Source organism: Eucalyptus grandis, chromosome 6 (genome assembly GCF_016545825.1).
Source record: "Eucalyptus grandis isolate ANBG69807.140 chromosome 6, ASM1654582v1, whole genome shotgun sequence".
NCBI classification, from domain to species: domain Eukaryota; kingdom Viridiplantae; phylum Streptophyta; class Magnoliopsida; order Myrtales; family Myrtaceae; genus Eucalyptus; species Eucalyptus grandis.
In genome coordinates, this window is record NC_052617.1 from 20,113,666 (window position 1) to 20,136,275 (window position 22,610).

The following is a 22,610-nucleotide window of genomic DNA, read 5'->3' on the forward strand; positions in this document are numbered from 1 at the left end:
TTCCGACAGAAGTCTTTTCAACACACATATTAAAGTGTTTTTGTGACAGCCTGAATTTTCAGATTTCGTTTTCAATTAAATAAATCGGGTATTTCGTTAACGCGTCTATAGTGTTATTCTCTGAGCTGATCACTCATGAGATAACTAGATTATCTGAGGAAGCCGTGAAGGGATTTTAACGCAATAGACTTAAGAATTCGACCAGGAATCAACCGCTCAACCGTGTTGATATGTAAAGGTCATTACGATATCGTCAAAATTGATCAGAGACTGGATATAGGTCGATTCGATAAAAATATGTGATTAGTGTATGGGTGATTTCACCTAATTGTAAAATTTCTGTTGAACGACACTAGATCGATTTTTTCTGTCATTTCTATATTCGGTGTCCGTATTTGAAATCTCGAGATTTTCACGACAACCGAGAGTCGCCAATTTGTCGAAGATGTACATTGTGACTCGAGATAAATCGATCATGGGTTAATTGCACTAAAAATTCATAAAAGCTACATGATAGATTAGGTCACGCTAAAATCACATCGGATTGAAATTAACTGCGAATTTGAACCCGATTTCAGAAATTGAAAATTTTGTAGTGTCACGATTCATTTTAGGAACGTCGACTCATCTTCCAAAGAATTTTCGGAGATTCCGGAATTTTTACATAAAATCATTTTGGACAATTCAGAAATTAATGGAAATTCGGATTAGTCAAATTAAATGGATCTTTGGCCTCCTTACCGAGCTATTTGGCAGAGGGGACTTGTAGAAAGTGGTATGGGTTTTTTCCTTGGAAAATTTGGATGTCGATTTGGAGAATTGGTGAAGAAATTTGAGAGTATTTGAGTGAAATTCGGAGCCTTGGCTTAGGGGGCTGCAATTTTGGCTTCAATTGATTTATTTGTGGATTAAAAGGCTATAAAGAATTAAGGGACAAGAGGGATAAGGTTGGAGGCTTGTGGGGACCAAGTTACAATGGATTAGGATATTTTAATCTTGACTTTTACTCCATCTCCCTTCCTCATCCGTTCTCTCTCCATTTTCGTGCATCGCTCTCCCTCGACCCCTCTTCGTTCTGCTTTCATTTTCATTTTCCTCTGCATCTTCACCTTTTTCTCTCCACCGATTCACCAGCCGCGGCCACTTGTCCAGCAGCAAGTTGAGTCAACAAATTGGTGAAGCTCTCCCCAACTTTGACCGCAATCTTTACTCGTCCAGCAGCAATCAACCGAAGCAGCTTCAGCCCACGTGTCTTCTCTCCAGTTCGATCAGCCACGCCAGCCCACTTTTCTCCATTTTCTCTTCTTTGATTCTCGGCCCAACAGCAACCGAAAGCTGCAGCTCCACTAGTTTTGTCTTCTCTCCACCAAACGTTCCTCACACTGCCAGCACGCCCGGTCAACTCCATCTCCACCGAAGCCCCCTTTGTTGACCCTGCAGCTGGCCCAATTTCGTCCATTCCCTCTCAATCGAAGATGCCAACAGCTGCTTTCCTTTTGTGCGCCAGCAAGCTACCCGAAGCTGCTCCCTCCTTCTTTCGATCGGCCCCAAGTCTCGCGCCCACGAAGTCAGCCTCTCGCTCCATCAACGGCCCAAGTTCCGTGAAAGCAGCAGCCCAGCTCGCAATTGTCTTGTTCAGCCCATGTGAATTTCAGCCGCAAGCCATTCGAAGCCCATCTTCAGTCCAGTCCGCAATTTCAGCTTTTGGTCCAGCCCACTTGAGGCCCACGAAGCAAGCCTAGCCGTAGCCCAAGCGCAAGACCAAGCCCAGCAATTGTTGTGGGCTTGCAAAGCCTTTTGGGCCCGATCCAAGTGTCCATTGATGCCGCTGAAAGTTCGGGTTTCGGCCACCGTCGCATCGCCGTCGTGGTGAACTAGTTTTCGTATTAAATCGGTGAGTTTATGCACTAAACTCTTCTTAGTAGGCTAATGACGTTTAATGGGTGTTTAGCTTAAATTAATTAGGACTTATGTGGTTAGTTAAATTAGATTAGTGATTTAATTAGTTAATTATGCATGTTAGGTGGTTAGAACGGCTTAGTTAGGGACTAGATAAGCTGTATTATTTATCTAGAGTGGTTCGGGAATTTTTCGAGTCCGTTTCGGTATTTAATTTAGCAATTACGACCTAGGTGAGTATTTTAGTATTTAAATTGATTTATTTAATTAATTTCAATAGTTATTTAATTATTAATTATTTTCCGAAAATTAGACTGGGATAGCCGGTGACCAAAATTTCGTGCTAATTGCAATGGTGTGGTTAATTTCTGCAATTGAATGTTAATTTATGCAAATTGAGTTATGATTGGATTTTGGTCAATTATTCCAAAAATTTGTGAATTTCAATATTTATTCAGAAAATTCTGGGTGTTTGATTTTAACACTGAAAATGGTTTTATATACTATATAAAACAATGAGATTTTAAATTTGAAGATATCACTTTTTCTTGGTCGAGTTGACCGTGTACCCACACCTAGGTAGCACGGACACGGCGACACGACACGACACGACACGTGACACGTTATTTTTCAAAAAGTAGAGAATTCCGACATGTTCCGACACGTTATATATTAAATGAATATTTTTATTTTTAATTAATTTAATTCAAATTCAGTATTTTTATTTTTCGAAATTATATTTTAATCTCATTTATTTATTTTTCCATTAAAAAAACAAATCTCCACTAAGGTCCACCCCACCCTCTTCTAGTTCTTTCCCTCGTCCATTTCCCCCTCCTCCAAAATTTATTTTTCTTTCCCTCCCCACCATCGTTTGTTTCCCCCACCCCCAAAATTTATTTTTCTTTCCCTCCCCTTCACTGATAGATAGGCTGTCCCTGTCTCTTCCCCTCCCCCAATACGCAATGGTCCATCAAAAACCCGTCCCTGTCTCTTCCCCTCCCCCAATACGCGATGGCCCATCAAAAACCCTAGCTCTGCACGACCCTTCCTCTTCTCGTTCCTCGCCACTCGCTGCCTCTCGCCGCTCACCGCATGACCGCCTTCCTCTCCTCTTCCTCTCACGTTTGGCCCTTTCTCCCTCACACTGCAACCTCGTCGGATTCGTCGCAGCATCACAGTGGCAGCCGTCTCTTGCCGTCGCGGCCTCGTCTCTACTCCCTCACCGTCGCTTCCACCCTCCATCATCTTCTGGACACGCGTGTCGAAACGTGTCGGGCACGCGTTGACCGCGTGTCCAACCGTGTCCGAGCGTGTTGACGTGTCCGACACGCTCTGACACGTGTTGGACACGACACAGAAGCACGGACAATGTGTGCATGCTACCTAGACCCACACACGACTATTTTCACCGGATATTTTTAATACGAAAAAAATAGGCCAGGGTCACCATTTTAATTGAGGCATTTGAGTGCAATGCACGGTATCTTGGGTCGAGATTGAGTGATCGTGTGTTGGTTAAGAGAACCTGTCCCTGAATTGTGTCGGATGGACATTACCCTATATGAGATACCCACTTAGTGGGATTCAGGTCATAGTAGATTCTGGACCTATATTTCTTCAGGAAAGCTATCTTTGAGAGATGAAGTCGTGCTCAATGGTGGTGAGACGATGCCTGATTACGCCAGTAGACCGCCGAACTTCAAGTAGGTTGTGCCTTAGAGGGGCAAAATTAACAATGGAACGTATGTTTGTTGGAATTTGATGTGTCTGATTATAAGACAAAACTGTGTGGCGTGATATAGGACGTGTCATAACGGTTTAGCTTTATAATTGGGACCCCTGTGATTTACTAAATGGATGAAGCGTTTCAATTGTCATGTGCTGTGATGATATGCATTGTGATATAAATTGTACTGACCTGTAGGGTGGATCTGAGACGAGATAAGTCTTTATGGTTGTGTGATTGTGTGATTATGACACTTCTAAGCATATTACCCTCATAATCGGGGTTTAGAGCGTGAACTCGCTTAGATTTATATTTCACCCCATCGTGGGCTCAATTTTCAGGGCCGTAGAGCGAAGGACCTCGAGTTGAGCTAAGGGGACTAGAGGAGTAGGTCAGTTAGGTCAACTTCTTTTTGGAGAACCATCTGTTGTAGTCTTTTGGTGATAGACTTTTGTACATGACTCAGTATGTTAATAAAAGCATGTTGTTTGTGAATGTGTTATCCTGCTTTTCTATCCCGAGCTGATTACTGTCAAGGGATATTTATTCACTTCCGCATATGTAATAAAATGAAAGGGCCGGTGACTCGTCCTAGGAAGTCGCGAAATTTTATTGACCAGAGTGGGAAAGACATGCACTCGAGGTTTGGGGCGTGACAGTTTTTATTACTATTTATTTAGGCATGTCTTTTCATATATTTAAGGTATGTCAAGAGTTGTGTCTTAAGCCTACATATAAACAAATCTTATAACCATTTCAAATAATGGAGAGTGAAAAGACTTTTCTGCGAGTAAAGTAGTATATTCATCTCATTTCTTAAGAGCTTCTCTTGTGAGAGTGTTATCAGAGCTATGCGACTCTGATATTCAATACTAACTTTTCCCTTTTTTAGGCAAATAAAAATATATACTTCATAGTACCGTCATCAAAAGTCAAGATAGAAACTTTGAACTTCGGCTCCAAGCTTGCCCGTCGATCCAAATCAAGCTTCGAGGAAGGAAGGAAGGAGGGAGGGAGAGAGAGAGAGAGAGAGCTAGAGAGCTCCCTTGCCACATGATCTTATGCTTCTGCATTAAGGAAGAAAGCAATCCCACACACATCACACGCGTGCACTTGACTTGTAGACCTCAAGGGATAGAACTTTCCCCGCCAAAGATGGTAGTGAATAGTAGTTATGTGAAGGGAAGTCTCCTATGAAATGGTATTTTGGGGAGAAAACTATAAGAAAATGATCGCGAAATACTATATATGTTATATATGTGATTCATAGAAAAATGATATGACGATCCATGATTTTCTTTCATATATATATATATATATATATATTTGATAGATTTTGCAGCTCACAAAATACATAAAGCCATTTAAGATGTAAATATTCATGAGTAGATTTGGGTATAATTTTTCATTATTATTTAAAATTTACAGATTTTTAAATAATTAGAAAATTTAATCACGATTCCGACTTTTTGTCGACTTCTTTCGAGTTGAGTGTTACGCAGAAACAGGGAGGCAAGAAGGTGATGCCAACTTCTTGATATTTGGCAGACGTTTGCTTGGGGAATTTATGATAATTTAAGATGGAGCCAATTTCTTTGATTGGATTCAGGAAATTGATAGTGAAAGCCGGACGAGACATTGAACAAATGATAGAATGCCACGTGATAGTAATGTTATTTTCTCTTATCACGTCAATCGATTTCAATGATGGGCTGTACCTACGCAGAATTTTGTCTTCTGCAATATTTTACAATTGCTTTCTCTCCATCGGGAAACATGAATGAATCTATCCCCCAGGACTAATTAATTGATCGATGGATGGACGGATGGACGGAGAGTTCTGTGGCTAGCTGTGTCTAGAATATGTATGTTTTAAAAAGTGTTGCAGTTGTCAAGAAGCTTCTGATTCGTTAGAATTCGGGTAAACGGATGTGCTCAAGTTAACCACTAAAAGCTTTGGAAAAGCTAAGCACTTGCGTCGTCGTTGATGGACGCTCCCTCGGTAGTAAAGTAATCCCTAAAAGCAGTACAAGGCACAAACTCTTATGGAGGAAAATCGACATGAATGATAAAGTATTATGGTAAATAAGAAAATCGTCATTTGAATTTCTTCTAATTAATGACACGCAAGGCAACTATTTTGATAAAATATTTTTGGTCGTGTCTGTCAATAATTTCCTTATAAATGATTCACCTAACTCTATAATGTCGTGCTTTTCATGAATATGACGATTTTCTTTTAATCCAAATAATTACTAAAAGCAAACGTATGTGACATAGCACCAAACTTGATGGTTGCCAACGGGAAATTGCTCACTCATTACCGGTGGAAAAAGATTCTTCGTCGGTTTCTTGTAGTTACTGTACGGTCTAGTCAGCTTTAGAACAAGCCATCTCTTTATAACCATATTCCCCTTAAAAAAAAAAAAAAAAAAAACCTCAAAGGGGATGCTCTCTCGTTTCTCAGAGAATTCTCACGTCTCGCTTTCTGTTTCTCTCTCTTTTTTTCTCACTAGCTATCTGTCTCCATTATAGACATTCCAGAGTCTGTTCAATTTCATTTTTGTTAAGATCGCCTTCGCCATTCTACCCATCACGTGTCAATATAGCTGTGGTTGACCTTATAATGTCACTTCCCGAGTTCGGAGTCCCAGCCGTCATGCCGAGCTTTCGCAGGGTTGCACCTGAACTGGTGACGCTGGATTTCGAAGACGTGATTTATGTTGCAGCTGAGAAGGATGTGAAAGAGGGCAAAGCGAAGCTTGTTTGGACAGTGCATCAATCCAGAGGCAACGTCAAGATCTGTATCATTCATGTTCTAGTTCCTTCGAAGACGATCCCCATGGGTAAGTCAACGTTTATTCTTTTTCTTCTTTGCATAATACCCCATCATCGATCGGTATCTTCTTTTGTTGAACGAGCTTTCGTTAACAGTAAAAATGAGAGCTTACCAAGCTCTCATAAATATAACACAGGGATCTTCCATGACGGACAATGTTGGATATAGCTTTTACTTGTTCCTCTTATTGTCGGTATTCATTATTTCTGCAGCATCCTTTCTTGCAACGGATTGAAATTTTTGGCCTGTTAATTTGCCTTTGGTTTGCAGGCGGCCTGGGTGCCGAGATCCCCGTGAACTCGGCGAACGAGATCTTGTTGAGGGAACACAGAGAAAACGAGAGGATAAACATGCATAAGATCTTGGATACCTACCTGCATGTTTGTGAAGAAATGGGGGTATATATAATTTTTTTCTTCTTCTCTTCTGACCAAAAAAATAAATAAAAATTCTTCTTCTTCTTGGATACTTACCTGCACGTTTGTACAGAAATGTGGGTATATTTAATTTCTTCTTCTTCTTCTTCGATACCTACCTGCACGTTTGTACAGAAATAGGTGTATATTAAATTTCTCCTTCTACCTGCACGTTTGTACAGAAAGAGGGGTATATTTAATTTCTTCTCCTCTTCCTTCTTCTTCTTCTTCTTCTTCTTCTTCTAATATTAATCATTGTTGACCCTTGATAAATACAGTGCCCGCGAGGCACAAGTTTACATGTCTATATGTATATACTTCTTCATTTGGAGAAGAAAGCAAATTAATTGGTTCAACGGTTAATAGGTACCAGCAGAGAAAAAGTACATAGAATCGGACAGCATTCATGAGGGAATTGTGGAGCTCATACGTTTACATAGGATCGGAAAGCTTGTAATGGGTGCAGTAGCAGACGGATGCTGTTTCAAGTACGTACAGGAACAAGAAAACACGCCCACATGGGTCGAGGACTTATTCATTCCAAATCTGTCCTCCTCGTAACTAAAAGGGCATGTTTGTTTGGATCCATAATTACAGCATTAAACCAGATACTTATTTCTCTGTCAATCCTTAGATGTGTTGTGCGCATTCAGTCTTTGAGGAATACTTGATGGCACTTCTCGAACGCGATGTCTAGTTCGCCCCACGACTGTCACTATACATAATGTGCTATGAATTATCTTATGTTCCTATTGAGTGAAATAATAAAATAAAAACCGGGGACATGTTGTTCTGTGAATCTAAAAGTCTCTTTTGTTCTACAAGCTTTTGTTTGGTATTAACTGAATTTACACCAAATTAATTCACTATCTTCTCTGGGTTTGAATTGGCAGGAAGATGACAGAAATCAAGTCCAGGAAAGCCATCTTCGTTCGCGATAAAGCACATGTCTCTTGTCAAATTCGGTTTATCTACAACGGGCACCTCATTCACACAAGGTCGTCCTCCAACTATTTTACTTGTAAATTTGTCTTCTTTGAAATTATCGTATGTGCACATGAGGGTGTTGTGAACATAAGTTCTACAACAAATAATCAGCTAAAAATCTTGTTGCAATAGTTGAATGCCATAGGAGACCTAGAAGTTCAGGTAGGGATGAGGCTGGGACAGACAATTGTATTCATGTTTTCCATTATTTCTTCTTTCTTTGAATAATATGGCTAAATAGTTGGGAAATTTTGCGCCCGAGCCCCATGGCAACTATCAGTGTCCCGAGATCCGCTAACATCTAATTCTCTCAAAACACAACAAATGAAATTTCCAAATGAAATTGAGTGCAAGTAGGGATGCTTCCGGTGGGGAGTCAGCGGACAATCAATTTATAAGAAGATGCACCAATTTTGGCTTCACCTCAAAGTTGTTTTGACTCCTTGTCGAAATAGGGAAGCTCAAACAGTTGAAGCCATTGTAGAAGTTCCTACTGATGCACCATCGCCAACGACTCCAGCCCTTGGAGCTGGAGAGTCAGTTTTCTTGAAATCACGATCCGCCACACTGCGAAGTGATACGGCAAAGTTGAGCAATCCATTTCAAGACCTTATGAGAAGAGCGTTCTCCTTAAATGCCGATCAACGTGCTTTGAGGCCAATAGCTTCTCCTTCCCCAGCTAGCATTCCTTCCGATCAGTCTAATGCGGAGGGCATGCTGGAGAGGCAAGACACTCCCCAAGAACTCGCAACAAGCCTTTCCCATCATCTGCAGTTGATTTGGTCGGTCTATCATACCGGCCATTCATCATTTTCCAACACTCTGGTATGCGCAGCTGTTTTCATGTTCTCTAGCCAGGAGGCCATGTCTCTAGCTTAAGTTGTCCTGTTTTGGAGCTAGGTATATCTCATTCGTTGTCCTTTAAAGGAATATTGCAAAGTTTAGCTAATTGTAACAGGATTTGGATGAAAATGGCATGCAAGAAGTGCTTGAGGAGGGAGTGACGGCTCGTGCTGAAGAAGTAGGTATCATTGAGGGCGGGCAAAATGACCCCAGGAAGGTATAATGTCGATATAATAACTGGACCGCTTTGCTATACATCGACCTGGACCCCCTGAATTATTTTAATTTCATCAAAAATGGAATATTTCGACTGATTTTGCTGAAGTCTGTTTGTTGAGGACCCGAACTCCACGGAGACGGTTCATCCTATAATGTAATAGATAAATAAAATGCATGACATAACTAACATGAGAAAGAAAGATGATTTATTGATTTGTGTCCAAAAAAGAAAAGGGGATGATCTATTGAGTACAGTATTATGGGTAAATTTTCAGTTGGAGGAAGAACTAGAGAAGTTGCAGGATCACCTAAACAGAGTGATGGAAGAACTTCACAGTGCCCTGGAAGGAAAATTGCAGCTCGAGAGCCAATTTGCCGAGGCTAACGAGAGCAGAAAGGAATTGGAGCTGAAAATCATAGCAGCCAATGAAAAGTTGCAGATTTTTAGACAAGAGCGAGAGCTGTTGCAGATCGAACTCAACAACGCACTCCAAAAGGCTGAGGAGATGAGCAGAAGAAAAGGAGATTCCTGGGGCACAAAGTACTTCTCTGAGTTCTCCATGACCGAAATCAAGGAAGCTGTGCAGAACTTTGACCCGGCCTTGAAGATTGGTGAAGGCGGTTGCGGGAGCGTGTATAGAGGTTTCCTTCGACATACGTCGGTGGCCATAAAAATCATTAAATTTAAAAGCATGCATGGTTCACAAGAATTTCAACAGGAGGTAAGAGTTGGTTCATTATTCACTATGGCATCGCGATTTCCCAGTAAGAGTACATTACTCACAGTAATCGAGATTTTCAATGCCGATCATCGAACTCTTGATTGAATGTCTCACAGGTGGATGTGTTGAGCAAGGTGAGGCATCCCAACCTCATCACGCTCATCGGTGCTTGTCCAGAGCCCCGCACTCTTGTTTATGAATATATTCCGAATGGTAGCCTTGAAGACTGGCTCCACAGCAGCAACAGGGCAAAGCAGTTGCCGTGGCAAGCTCGGGTACGTATCGCCACAGAGCTCTGCTCCGTCCTGGCCTTCCTCCACTCTTGGAAGCCTAGCATCGTCCATGGGGATGTCAAACCGGGGAACATCCTACTGGACGCACACCTCATGAGCAAGCTCAGCGATTTCAGCATCTGCCGACTGCTGTCCGGCGGTGAACGGTCAAGCAACAACACCACCGTTGTGCACCTGACCAATCCAAAAGGAACGCGTGGGTACATGGACCCCGAGTTCCTCATCGAGGGAAAGCTCACGATAAAGTCCGACGTATATTCTTTCGGGATTATACTGCTTGAGTTATTGACGGGGAGGCCCGCCTTAGGAATAGCAAACGCAGTGCGAAAGGCAATTAGCGCAGGGACTTTGAAGACCATCTTGGATCCATCGGCTGGAGAGTGGCCCTATATGCTGGCCAAGGAGTTGGTTCATTTGGCTTTGAGGTGCTGCGAGATGAGCACAAGGAATAGGCCGGATCTCCGCTCAGATGTGTGGACGGTGCTCCAATCCATCGGTGCTTCCTGTCAATAAGCCTAGACTTCTGTATACTCAAGAATTTACCGATATACTTGTTCGAATGTGTGCTTTGAACTTCAAATAAATCGACTTTTCGGGTAATGTGTGGCAGTCGTCGGTGAGCATAGACTGGTTTTTGTAAATATATGCATAGATGTTTTGCTACGTCATGTATTGAGTTGTCTTGTTGAAAGTTTTTCCTGCATGTACCCACCATTGTTCTTATGAATAGAGTTTCTTCTGCATAAAGTACATGGAAAGGGAGATCGGACTGGTTAATGACATGCGAAATCAGATCCATTTATAGCAGCAAGCAAATCCAATGCCTTGTTATGCTGTTCAGTCCCATTAAACTCACTTCACTTCCACAAACAATTCTCAAGGAAGAAATTCAATTCTCCGAATCTTTCCTAACGTGCTGGACTTGCTCTCTCTTATTTCCACTCGAATTTCTATCTCTATGTTCTTGACTTTAGGTATTATTAGGGCTAGTATTCTTCACCCATTTTCGTCTCCACCATGTTTAACCTTAAGAGTGTTGTCCATACTTACATGTTACTATTTTATTGGAGCGGGCAAGTAGATTTGGCCTACCTCACCTTATCTTAAAGACGGAAAGATGATTAAATGCTCTTATTATATTTTGGTCAATGCTCATAAGTAGTCAATTCAAACATGAAAAAGTAAAAAAAGAAAAAAAAAAAAAAAAAAAAAAAAGATAATAAACCTATTGTAATTGTGTCAATTTAATCATAAATATTTCAATTGTATCAATTTAGTCCTAAATATTTTTACATTTTGTCAATTAAATCCATCCGACTTATTTTGGTCAAAAATCATTGGTGTGGTCGTCGACCGTCTTACATTGCATGTGGAGACTTTTAAATAATTCTTATGATTTTTTTTCTTTCATTTTGGCCAGCAACCTCACTTAACCACTGGATGAGGGCTAACAAGCCTAAGGGTTGCTACCCTCATCCCGATTTAGCAAGGGCTACGATCCTTGCCAGCAAGCTCTCGTTGGCCAAAATGACAAGAAAAAAAGTAACTTTTTATTAAAAAAATTATAAAGTCCAAGTTAGCACTATCTATGCCATATAGAATGGTCAATGTTCATATCAACGATTTCCAACCAAAATTGATTGGAATGACTCAATTAATGATTAAATTGATATAATTAGAATGTTTATGACTGAATTAGCATAAAAGTAATTGGGGGAAAATTACCAAAAAAGTCTTGAAACAATTGCATTGATGTAAATTTAGTCTTCAACTTTTTAATTGAACCAATAATCCTAAATGTTTTCACATACGTACCGATTTAGTCTTCCAATCAATTTCGGCTAGAAATCATTGATGTGGATAGCCATCTTATGCAGTACGGTTGGTGCCAACGTGGATATTTTTTTAATAATATTATGAAATTTTTTTGTTCATTTTTTTATTCTATGAGTTTTCTTAGATCTTTCGAACGAAACAATTTCATCCTTTCTCTAGTGATTTCAGCCGCAACACCAATCTTTGGTTGAAAATTCTTCAAAATCCTCTCATCATCATCATCCTTGTTTTTAGGCTGACCTTCTGCACCAAAACAAGGATCAGAAGGAAAGTTCGAATATTCCTTTTCTACAGATCTAGGTGCTACCAATCCTAACTTTTCCATGGCCCGCAAAAATAGGGTTTCATTCCCATAGTCATTTTCCTTCATAAAGTTACTTATGAAGTCCATAGGGCTTCCTCCCAACTTCAAAAAATTATGATGTTTAAGGAGTACCTCATGCCTTCTTACTGAAATGGGGGTTGCTTCCTTAGTAACTTCCTCATCTACAAAGCGGCAAGGAGAACTCCGAGGCGAATCTTCTCCAGTCATATCAAAATGCACTGGACCTTCAGGGACATTTCGAGGCCCATGGCTAACAATACGAGAAGATTTCCCTTGGAATGACAATGAAGTAGACTTGGAAGATTTTGATGACATGCTTGTGTAGGAGTGAGTAAGAAACTTGCAGAGGATTCGAGAAAGAGTTCAAGAAAGATGAGGGTTTAAGAGTTAGGGTTTGTAAACATAAAAGAAAATTCCAAGAGATTTAAAGAAATTGAAGTACGGCAATTGAACCGTCATAAAAGGAAAATGCCTTTTCAAAAAATTCAAAAATGAAACTGTCAACAATTTTCAAAATTATTTCCGAAAAATTAGCAGAGAAAAAACAATTTCAAAAAATATAAAAGGCAAGAAATAAATTGAGAATAAACATACCTATTCAATAAGGAAATAAACTTACGCACCAAAAATTTAAAATAAAACTACCTGAGTCTGGAAGACTTTCAGATAGATGCGTTTTACACATGTTAATTAGTTAAGTTTGCACATCCATAGACTTTAGTTAGATGGAAATGTGATATTTAGCTTTTCACAAATGGGCTTGAATAAGCCTTTCTCCAATGGCTTCGTGAAGATATATGCTAGTTGATTCTTCGAATCAATGAATTGAACATTGATCTCGCCATTTTGAACATGATTTCGTATGAAGTGATGGTGAATTTCGATATACTTTACCTTTGAATGAAGAATGTGATTTTTAGTAAGGTTGATCGCACTTGTGTTGTCACATCTGATTTCGGTGCATAATTCTTTTATTCCAAAATCTCTTAGTTGTTGCATGATCCACAAAATTGGTGAACAACAACTTCCAAAAGCAACATATTATGCTTTTGCTGTAGAAAGAGCCACAATATTATGCTTTCTTGAGAACTAAGATACTAACATTTGTCCCAACAAAATTGACATATCCCTGAAGTACTTTTCTTGTCAATTTTACAACTAGCTAGATCAGCATTAGAATAACCAAGTAAAATAAAGTCTCATCATTTTGGATACCACAAACCTAGCTTCGGATAAGTTGTAACATATTTGATAATTTGTTTAATAGCACTAAGGTGCAACTCTTTGGGATCAGATTGGAATCTAGCACATATACACACACTAAATAAAATATCAAGTCTATAAGCAGTAAGATAGAGGAGAACCAATCATGCTTCTGTAAAGCTTTTGGTCAACCTTCTTTTCATCTTCATCTTTGTCAAGTTTTGAAGAACTTGACATGGAAGTTTCTGTTTTTTTGCAATTTTCCATTCCAAACTTCTTGATAACATCCCTAGCATATTTTTCTTGATAAATGAATATTCCTTTCTTCGATTGTCTAACTTGTAGACCTAGAAAGAAGGTTTATTTACCCATCATGTTCATTTCAAATTCTTCCTACATAGACTTTGAGAACTTATTGCACAGATTCTCGTTAGAAGATCCAAAGATTATATCATCTACATAAATTTGAACAAGTAGAAAATTTTTTCTACCCTTTTAATAAACAAGATCATGTCAACCATTCCCTTTTCAAAACCATTATTTATCAAAAACTTACTCAGCCTCTCGTACTAGCCTCAAGGAGGTGCCTGTTTCAAACTGTACAACGCCTTCTTTAGTCTATAAATAAAGTATGGTTTTTTTTGGATCTTTAAATCCTGATGGTTGTTCCACATAGATTTATTATTGTATAAATCCATTAAGGAAAAAACTATTGATGTCCATCTGGAATAACCTGAAATTATGAAAATATGCATATGTAAGTAGTAGTCTAATTGCTTTTAACCTAGCTACAGGTGCATAAGTCACATCATAGTTTATTCCTTCCTCTTGTGTGTAACCTTTTGCCACAAGCCTTGCTTTGTTTATGGTTGCTTTGCCCTTTTCATCTATCTTGTTTTTGAAAACCCACTTTATTCCAATCACAGATTTGCCTTTCAGTTTAGAAATCAGTTGTCACGTCCCGATCCTCCAGACCCGTGCCCATCCTTGCTTGGTCGATATAATAGCAATGTCCTAGGACGCATCGCCGACCCATTCATTTTAATATACGCATGCGGAACCAGATATAAATCCCTAGACAATAAAACAATGGGATAGGAAAGCAGGGCCAACTTTTTCAAACCAAAACAAACCTTTTATAACAAACATGTTTATTCACAACATCAGGTCATTACAAAAATATCGACTTAACCAAAAAGGAACTGTCTTATGACTAACTAGCCAGACAGGTTTGCTGATTCTGTTTCTTCCACCTTCCAAACTTTGGGACTTTTGGCTCTCCACGACCAACACCTAGGGATCCGAAAATGTGATCCCACAACGGGGTGAGACTACGTCTCAGTGAATTATACTCCCTAAGACCCGATTATGAAGAAAATTACGCCCTAAGAACTACCTAAGCACAATTAGGCGTCAGAGGACTTACCTTGGCTTCAATTTCTTCCTACAAGTTAGTTCACGTGATAAATACTGACAATTATATTACTCAATCAAATCAGATCAAATCATCGATCAATTGATCCAATCAATTACATGTCATCATGATCATCTCTTAGTCGGCCCATTCAATACTATCTATGAATCTATTCAAAATCTAGGATTTCTAAATCAAAGTGAAATATAGATAGTACTATCCTATCTCCAGATGACATATAGAGCCATCGAGCGGGTATGTATAACGTTCTATCTCCAAAACGACATATAGAGTCATCAAGCCGTTATAACACACCGTTCTTTCTCAAGATGACATGAGAGTCATTGAGCTGATAAATCATACCGTACTATCTCCAAGATGACATATAGAGTCATCGAGCCGGCATACAAGCAATTCTTTCTCAAGATGAAAGGAGAGTCATCGAGCTGTAATGATATAATGTCCATTCTCCAAGATGACATACGAATCATCGAGCCATTATAGTATATTGTTCTGAAGGTACAATCAATTTTACCATTTTTATCATACTTGATAAAAATACACGTGTGTGGGTACACAGTTGGCTTTAGCCAAAATATAAGGTTTTCACTTTTGAACCTCCCACTATTTCAGTAGTCCCAAAATAGATTTTTGGTGTTGTAGACCGATGCCCAGTAATTTTCCACTTAATTACCACAATTATCAATTTTTGGAATTTAAAACCCACAAACACTAATTACAATCAACTTGCACAAATCAAGTACTCAATTAAATAAATAGACAGCACCACTGCAATCAGCGCAATTTTCTAGTCACCGGCCATCCCAATCCAATTTTTGGAAAATAAATAAATAAATAAATACGAAAAATAATAAATAATTACTATAAATCCAACTTAGGCCCGTTATAGCCTAATTGGAAGCCGAAACATGCTTAGAAAATTTCTAAACCACTCTAGTTAAATTACTAGAGCTTGTCTAGGCTCTAATTGCAATAACTAACCACCTAACATGCATTGGCAAGTAATTAAATTCATTAATCTAATCTAATCTAATCTAACCACCTAATCCATCTTAACCTAAATTAATCAAATTTAAGCACAATTAACCTACTAAGCGGGGATTAGTGAGTTAAACTCACCGGTTTAAAGCGAAGACCACTTCACCGTGATGATGGTGCGACAGTGGCCGAAATCCGAATTTTTGGCGATGTCGACAAACACTCGGATCGAGCCCAAAAACCTTGCAAGCCCATAGAAATTTATGGGCTTAGACTTGGGCTTGGGCTTGCTTTTTAGGCTTCAAGTGAGCTGGAATTGGGCTCCAAAAAGGCTTGGGCTTTTTGCTGGGCCGAAACTTGGGCAGAATAATTGCTTTGTTGGGCTGGACTGCTGAAATTTTTGTGGGCTTTAAATGGCCCAACTGCTGGGCCGAGCAACAAAAGAAACTGCTAGGTTGTTGGGCCGAAGACAGGGACAAAGGAAGCAGCTTTGGTGGCTGAGCTGCGGCAGGAATTGAGTTCATGGGCCGCGGTTTGCTGTGCTGATCCACGAGCGAAAAAGACAGTTGGTTGACCGACGCCGGTAGCAGGGACATAAGGCGGAAAGAAGATGCATGGATTGAAGCAACGTGTGGGCGAATTGAATCCATTGGCTTGCTCGGTGGGGGAGAGATGGGCCGACACACACGGAGTTGCTGGCTTCACTTCGACGGATTGAAGCCACGTGGGCGTTGCTGGCAGGAGAAGAGTCCACGATCAACAAATTGGGAAGTCACGAAGGTGATGCTGGTAGGTGGAACTCGCTGGCAAAAGGGGGAGCATTCGGTGGCAGAAGAAAAACCAACAAAGATGGAGTTGTAGGTCGGTAACAAGGAAATTGGGCAGAGTCATGGGGCTTGAGAGGCGCAAGGGTATTCAATAGAGAGAGATGGGGCACTTCGAGGAAATTGAGGCAAAAGCAAAGCAGACGGTGGGGGGGAGAAGGCGTGCGTGAGAAGCGTTGGATGGAGGGGCAAAAGTCCACAAATCTCATCTCTTCCGTTAATGACTTAGTCTCCTTTTTTGTCTCCATGTATATCACTGTGTTCCCTAATACTTTCCAACAATATAATTCCACCAATTAGTCCAATTTAGTGCCCAAAATTCCAGCCCTCAATTAGCATACAAATTTCATAATTTAAGCTTCAATTTCTTCTCCAATTTCCTTAATTTAGTGTCCAATTTCGTTGAAGAAAAAGCTCATACCATTTCTGCAAGTCCCCCACACTCAAGGCTTGGCTTGGAAGTTCAAATTTCCTTTAATTTGACACATCCGAATTTCCGCTAATTTTCCGCAACGTCTGAAACGATTTTCCGTAAAAATCTTGGAATCTCTTAAAATTCTTTGGAGGATGAGTCGATATTCCTAAAATAAATCGTGACACCACAAAACTTTCAATTTCTGAAATCGGGTTTAAATTCGCGATTAATTTCAATCTGGCGCGATTTTAGCGTGACCTAGTCTACTAGGTAGTTTTTAGGAATTTTTAGTGTAATTGACTCGTGATCGATTTATCTCGAGTCACAATGTACATCTCCAACACATTGGCGACTCTCATTTGTCGTGAAAATCTCGATGTTTCAAATATAGACGCTGGGTACAGAAATGATAGAAAAATTGATCTAATACTGTTCGACAAGAATTTTACAATTAGGTGGAATCACCCACGCACTAATCACATATCTCCATCGAATCAACCTATCTCCGGTCTCTGATCGATTTTTTTGACAGTGCCGTAATGATCCTTGCAGATCAACACGATCGAGCAATTGATTCCTAGTCGAATTCTCAAGTCCATTGCATTTAGATTCCTTAATGGCTTCTCCAGATAGTCTAGTTATCTCGTGAGTGATCAGCTTAGAGAATAGCACTATCGACGCGTCGATGAAAAGACCAATTTATTTAATCGAAAACGAAATCTGAAAATTCAGGCTGTCACATTAGCTCCCGGACATTGTTGATGATGAATTGTCTAAGTTCATCCTGCACTGCTTCTATCCAGCTTTCGTCAGACAGTGCTTCTTCTATTATCTTTTTGGTTCTATTTCTGAAATAGGGGCTATTGCACTGGAATCTTCTTTTGTCTTGGATTTGGTGCAAATTCTTTCATCTAAATTACTAATGATAAGTTGTTTGGGATGATTTGATTTGTGCTTCCAGTTGCTATTTGGTTTGTCGTCTTTTATTGAGATCTGCCGATCGTTTGTTTCTTTTGTTTCTTCCGACTCTTGTTCTGCCTGACCCTTATATCCAGAAGATTTAAGTTCAGGGAGTCAACCTTTATTAAGTATAAAACTGGTCCAGACTCTTCAAGTTGAGTCTAATTTGGTTGGTTCTAAATGCTTTTCTAAAATTTGACATTCATTGATTCTTCGACAGTTTGAGTTTTCTTGTTAAAGACCTTGTAAGCTTTGCTTGATGTAGAATAGCTAAGAAATATTCTTTCATCCGATCTTTATTCAAATTTTCAAGATCGATCATTTGCATTCTTCAAGATAAAACACTTACAACCAAATACATGAAAGTAGGAGATGTTTGGCCTCTTCCCTTTATATACTTCATAGGGAGTCTTCTCTAAGATGGGCCTTAAAAATACCCTATTAATTATATAATAAGTAGTAGAAACTACTTCTACTAAAAAAAAGAGAAGAAATTTTACTTTATATTAGTAGATTTCTGGCCATCTCTTGTAACGATCTATTTTTTTCTTTTCACAACTCTGTTTTGTTCTGGAGTATATGAAGAGGATCGGATTCGTCATAGAAGTTTGCAAAGTCTTGATTTTCAAATTCTACTCCATGATCAGTCCTTATACTTGAGATAATATAACATTTCTTGTTCTGAACTTTCTTGGCAAACTTTGAAAAGTAAGAGAATGTTCCTGACTTATTTGCTAAAAAGAAAACTCAAGTAAATCGTGAATAATTATCCACAATTATTAAACAGTATTTCTTTCCACCAATACTTTGTATTTTTGTTGGTCCAAAAAGATCCATATGAATGAGCTGTAAAACACGATTAGTAGAAACTTGATTTACTGGTTTAAAGGAACTTCTGACCTATTTTTCCAAAATATACGGAGTACACAATTCAGACATCTAGTAAGCCATTTTGGGAAGACCTTGAATCAGCTTCTTAGAATAAAGTTTGGCAATCTGTTTCATATTCACATGTCCAAGTTTATGATACCAAATATTTACTTCATCTTGAATTGAAATGAGGCATAGTGTGACATCCCAAATTTTCACTTATGTTTTCCATTGAATAAATCGGGCATTTCATCAACACGCCTATAGAGTTATTCTCAGAGTTGATCACTCTCGAGATAACTAGACTATCCAAGGAAGCCATTAAGGAATTTTAATGCAATAGACTTGAGAATTCTACTAGGAATCGGCTTCTCGACCGTGCTCATCTTTAGAGACCATTACAACACAGTTAAAAATTGATTTGAGATCAGAGATAGGTCAATTCGACAGAGATATATAGCTAATTATGGGTGACACCACTAAATTGGAAAATTCTTGTCGGCCGGCACTAAACTGATTTTTCTATCGTTTTGGTACCATATGTCTGTATTTGAATCCTTGAGATTTTCACGACAACCGAGAGTCGCCAATGTGTCGAGTGGGTTCATTATGGTTCGAAGAAAATCGACCACGGGTTATTTGCACTAAAAATTTCTAAAACCTACTTAGTAACCTAGATTACACTAAAAATGCGCCAAATTGAAATTAATCGCGACTTTGAGTCTGATTTTAGAAATTGAAAATTCTGTTATGTCACAATAAATTATAGGAACGTCGACTCAGTCTCAAAATATTTTTCTGCAACCCAAGACTTTTTGGGAAAAAATCGCCATAGGGCCGTTTTTGTCCAGAAAATGCCGGGATTGTTTTCGGACGCAAAATTGGGAAGCAAGTGGGTTATATTGGTGAGGAAAAATATCGATTTGATCGAGGACTTGATAACGAGATTTATTGAGGCCGAATCATGTTAATTTAAGCATGAACAAATGTCTAATTGAAAGGAAAAACCATTGAAATTCCTATGTCCCCTTTGTCTAGCCATTTTAGACCATTTCAAGAGTTGCAAGAAGTGTCTTGGTGGCTGAATTGCAGCAAGGAAGACAGCTTGGTGGAGAATGGTCAAGGGAGACCATTGAAGAGAAAAAAATGGCTTGTGGCCCCCTCTTGTCTCCTCTCTCCCCTCAGCTGGCCGAACCCCTCATCTCCTTCTTCATTGTGCAATTTCGAAACCAACAGATAAGGAGAAGACCAGCAAGACCGCCGAACTGCCCCTCACGCCATCGCATGCCGCCATCATTGTTGGAGCGCCACCTTGCCGCCTGAGCGTGTTGCCCCACGCACGTCCACCTTGCCGCGCCTAGCTCACCTCATCCAGCTTGTCCCTGCGTTCCAGCAACCATCTTAGCCAGTGTTCGGAGTTGTTTGGCTTGCCTCCAACCTCCGTGAGTTCCCGCCAAGGCCCGATTTGCTCCTTTCCACCTTCCTCGATCAATTCCCGCCTTAAACCAGCCTTGTTGCCCTTTGTTTCAGTCAAGCATAGCAACAAATAGAGAGAGTTTTCCAACAACCTTCAGGCCCGTTTTGAGGTGGTTTCGGACCTCGGTTGCTAGGCCCGCTTTGAAGGAGGTTGTTCCTTGTTGTGTTCCCGTCGATTTGAACCGACCGGCTCGCAAAACAAGTGAGTTTAACTCGCTAATCCTCGCTTAGTCAATTAATGATGCTTAGGGATTGATTAGATTAATTAAGCATGGTTTAGGTGGATAAATTAGATTAGATTAGTTAATTTAATTATCTGCCAATGCATGTTAGGTGGTTAGTTAGTATATTTAGCGAGTAGACACGTTCTATTATTTATGTAACGAATCTTGGAAATTTTCCTGGTCCGTTTTGGCGTCCAATTAGGCATTACGGGCCTAAGTTGGATTTATTGGCATTTACTTAATATTTTCCGTAATTATTTAATTAATTATTTTTTTTAAATTAGGTTGGGATAGCCGACGACCAGAATTTTATGCTGATTATTGTGGTGCAATCTGTTTATTTATTTAAGCTTTAATTTGTGCTGAATTAATTTAATTGTGATTTTATGATTTTATTCATAAATTAATTAATTTTGGTAATTAATGGGAAAATTACCGGGTGTCGGTCTACAGTGCCAAAAATCTATTTTTGGACTGTTGAAAGAAGTGGGAGAATGAAAGTGAAATTATTATATTTTGGTTAAGGCTGACCGTGTACCTATACATAGCTATTTTATCGAGAATGATAAAAAATATGAAATTGGTTGTATGATTGAGATGGTATACTATATCGGCCTACGGGCGATATATCAGCTTAGCAAACAGTAGTATACCAGTATACTATATTAGCCTACGGCGATATGTCAACTTAGCAGAGAGCAGTATACTTTATTAGCTTAGATTGAGCATTGTCAGTATATTATATCAGCCTACGGACGATATGGCAGCTTAGCAGAGAGAAGTATACCCGATCATCTCAGAAACGAGCTATACTATATATCTATCAACTTAGCAGTGAACAGTCTTGATATGAGAGGACTTTATAGATAGTATGAGATGAGTCAATCAAGAAAAAGTCGTGGTGACATGTAATCGATCGAATCGATTGATCAATGATTTGATTTGATACTATGAATTGATTGATTAATGTGATTTAAGACATCTATAAATGATATTGATTTGCAGGGTGGAACCAAGGCCAAGGTAAGTCCTCTGACCTGTATTGTGCTTAGGCAGCCCTTAGGGCGTATTGGCTTTCCTAATCTGGTCTTAAGGGGTAGAATTTGTTGAGATGTAGTCTCACCCCGTTGTGGGACAACATTTCAGGTCCCTAGATGGCAGCACCCCCACCTCCTCCTGTGCATTTTGGTATACCTGAGGAAGTCATTGAGACGGGTTATCATATTCCGATACACCATAATCTTGAAGGCTTGGAATATGTATTGGTGAAATCCACTATCCGGGTTGATGTGGGTGAACCCTAGAAGGTGCCCCACAGATACTGGTCGTGGTATCGCCATTATGATGATGGATGAAGGGTGGGCCTTGTACCAGAATCTGATGTACCTCTGTACATTTTAGAGGTAGCATTCGGGAAGGGGACAACAGATCCTAAGGGTGGATTGGTGGTTGACGTGAAGGATCCCAAGCTGAGTGATGATCCCGACTCTTCGGAGTGCTCAGTCGTAGACTCGGGCTGGAGCATGGAAGAATGAGAGACCATTGAGGAGGAAGAGGACTTAGAAGAGAACCCAAAGGAGGATCCTGATGAGGATTGAAACCCCACCCTTGTCTGCAAACTGTGTTTTTTGAGCTTGTTTAAGTTGAACCTGACTTAGTAGTTTGCCTTGTATATATATGCATTATGGTTTGCATTGTATATAAGTGTGGTTATTCTTAAAGTTTGAAAATTGGTCCTAATTTTCTATCACATTGTTTTATTGTCTAGAGATTTTATATGCTTCTGCATGCGTATTAAAATGAAAAGGTCGGCGATGCGTCCTAGGACATCGCTATTTAATCAACTAGGTGAGGGATGGGCGTGCGCTTGAGGATCGGAGCATGACACGTTGAGAGCTTTTTGGACTTATGTCCAAAAGATAGATATTGCCATGTCTATGCTTAATAAAGGCTTGAGACAAATCTCGACTTACTTCAAAGCAAATATCTTCTTAAAAATTGATCTTGAAACTTGTATCACATAACTAACTTATGCTCAGAAGATTATAATTTATCTTTTTACTAGTGAAACATTGTTGATGATTAGACTTCCAATCTTCATTGTTTCATGTTTGATA

The 22,610-nt window shown here is 39.5% G+C and overlaps 1 protein-coding gene and 1 pseudogene across 1 annotated transcript; both read left to right on the plus strand.

Annotated features, from left to right (window-relative positions):
* The window catches only part of LOC104455357, a 44,359-nt pseudogene that overhangs the window by 18,221 nt on the left and 3,528 nt on the right, over positions 1-22,610 (plus strand).
* On the plus strand, positions 6,103-10,547 carry LOC104443434 (U-box domain-containing protein 33). Its single transcript, XM_039315202.1, has 8 exons — positions 6,103-6,474; positions 6,738-6,865; positions 7,250-7,371; positions 7,777-7,881; positions 8,326-8,695; positions 8,829-8,930; positions 9,208-9,654; positions 9,771-10,547. Exons 1-8 carry the CDS (start codon positions 6,255-6,257, stop codon positions 10,458-10,460), a joined length of 2,184 nt encoding a protein of 727 aa, XP_039171136.1. The 5' UTR covers positions 6,103-6,254; the 3' UTR covers positions 10,461-10,547.

What these genes read in the sequence shown, in the direction of transcription:
- LOC104443434 (XM_039315202.1), top strand. Translation starts at nt 6,255, where the DNA reads ATGTCACTTCCCGAGTTCGGAGTCCCAGCCGTCATGCCGAGCTTTCGC. An exon ending in TTCGAAGACGATCCCCATGG is followed by an intron (nt 6,475 to 6,737) that starts GTAAGTCAACGT and finishes TTTGGTTTGCAG; the next exon opens with GCGGCCTGGGTGCCGAGATC. An exon ending in GCAGACGGATGCTGTTTCAA is followed by an intron (nt 7,372 to 7,776) that starts GTACGTACAGGA and finishes TTGAATTGGCAG; the next exon opens with GAAGATGACAGAAATCAAGT.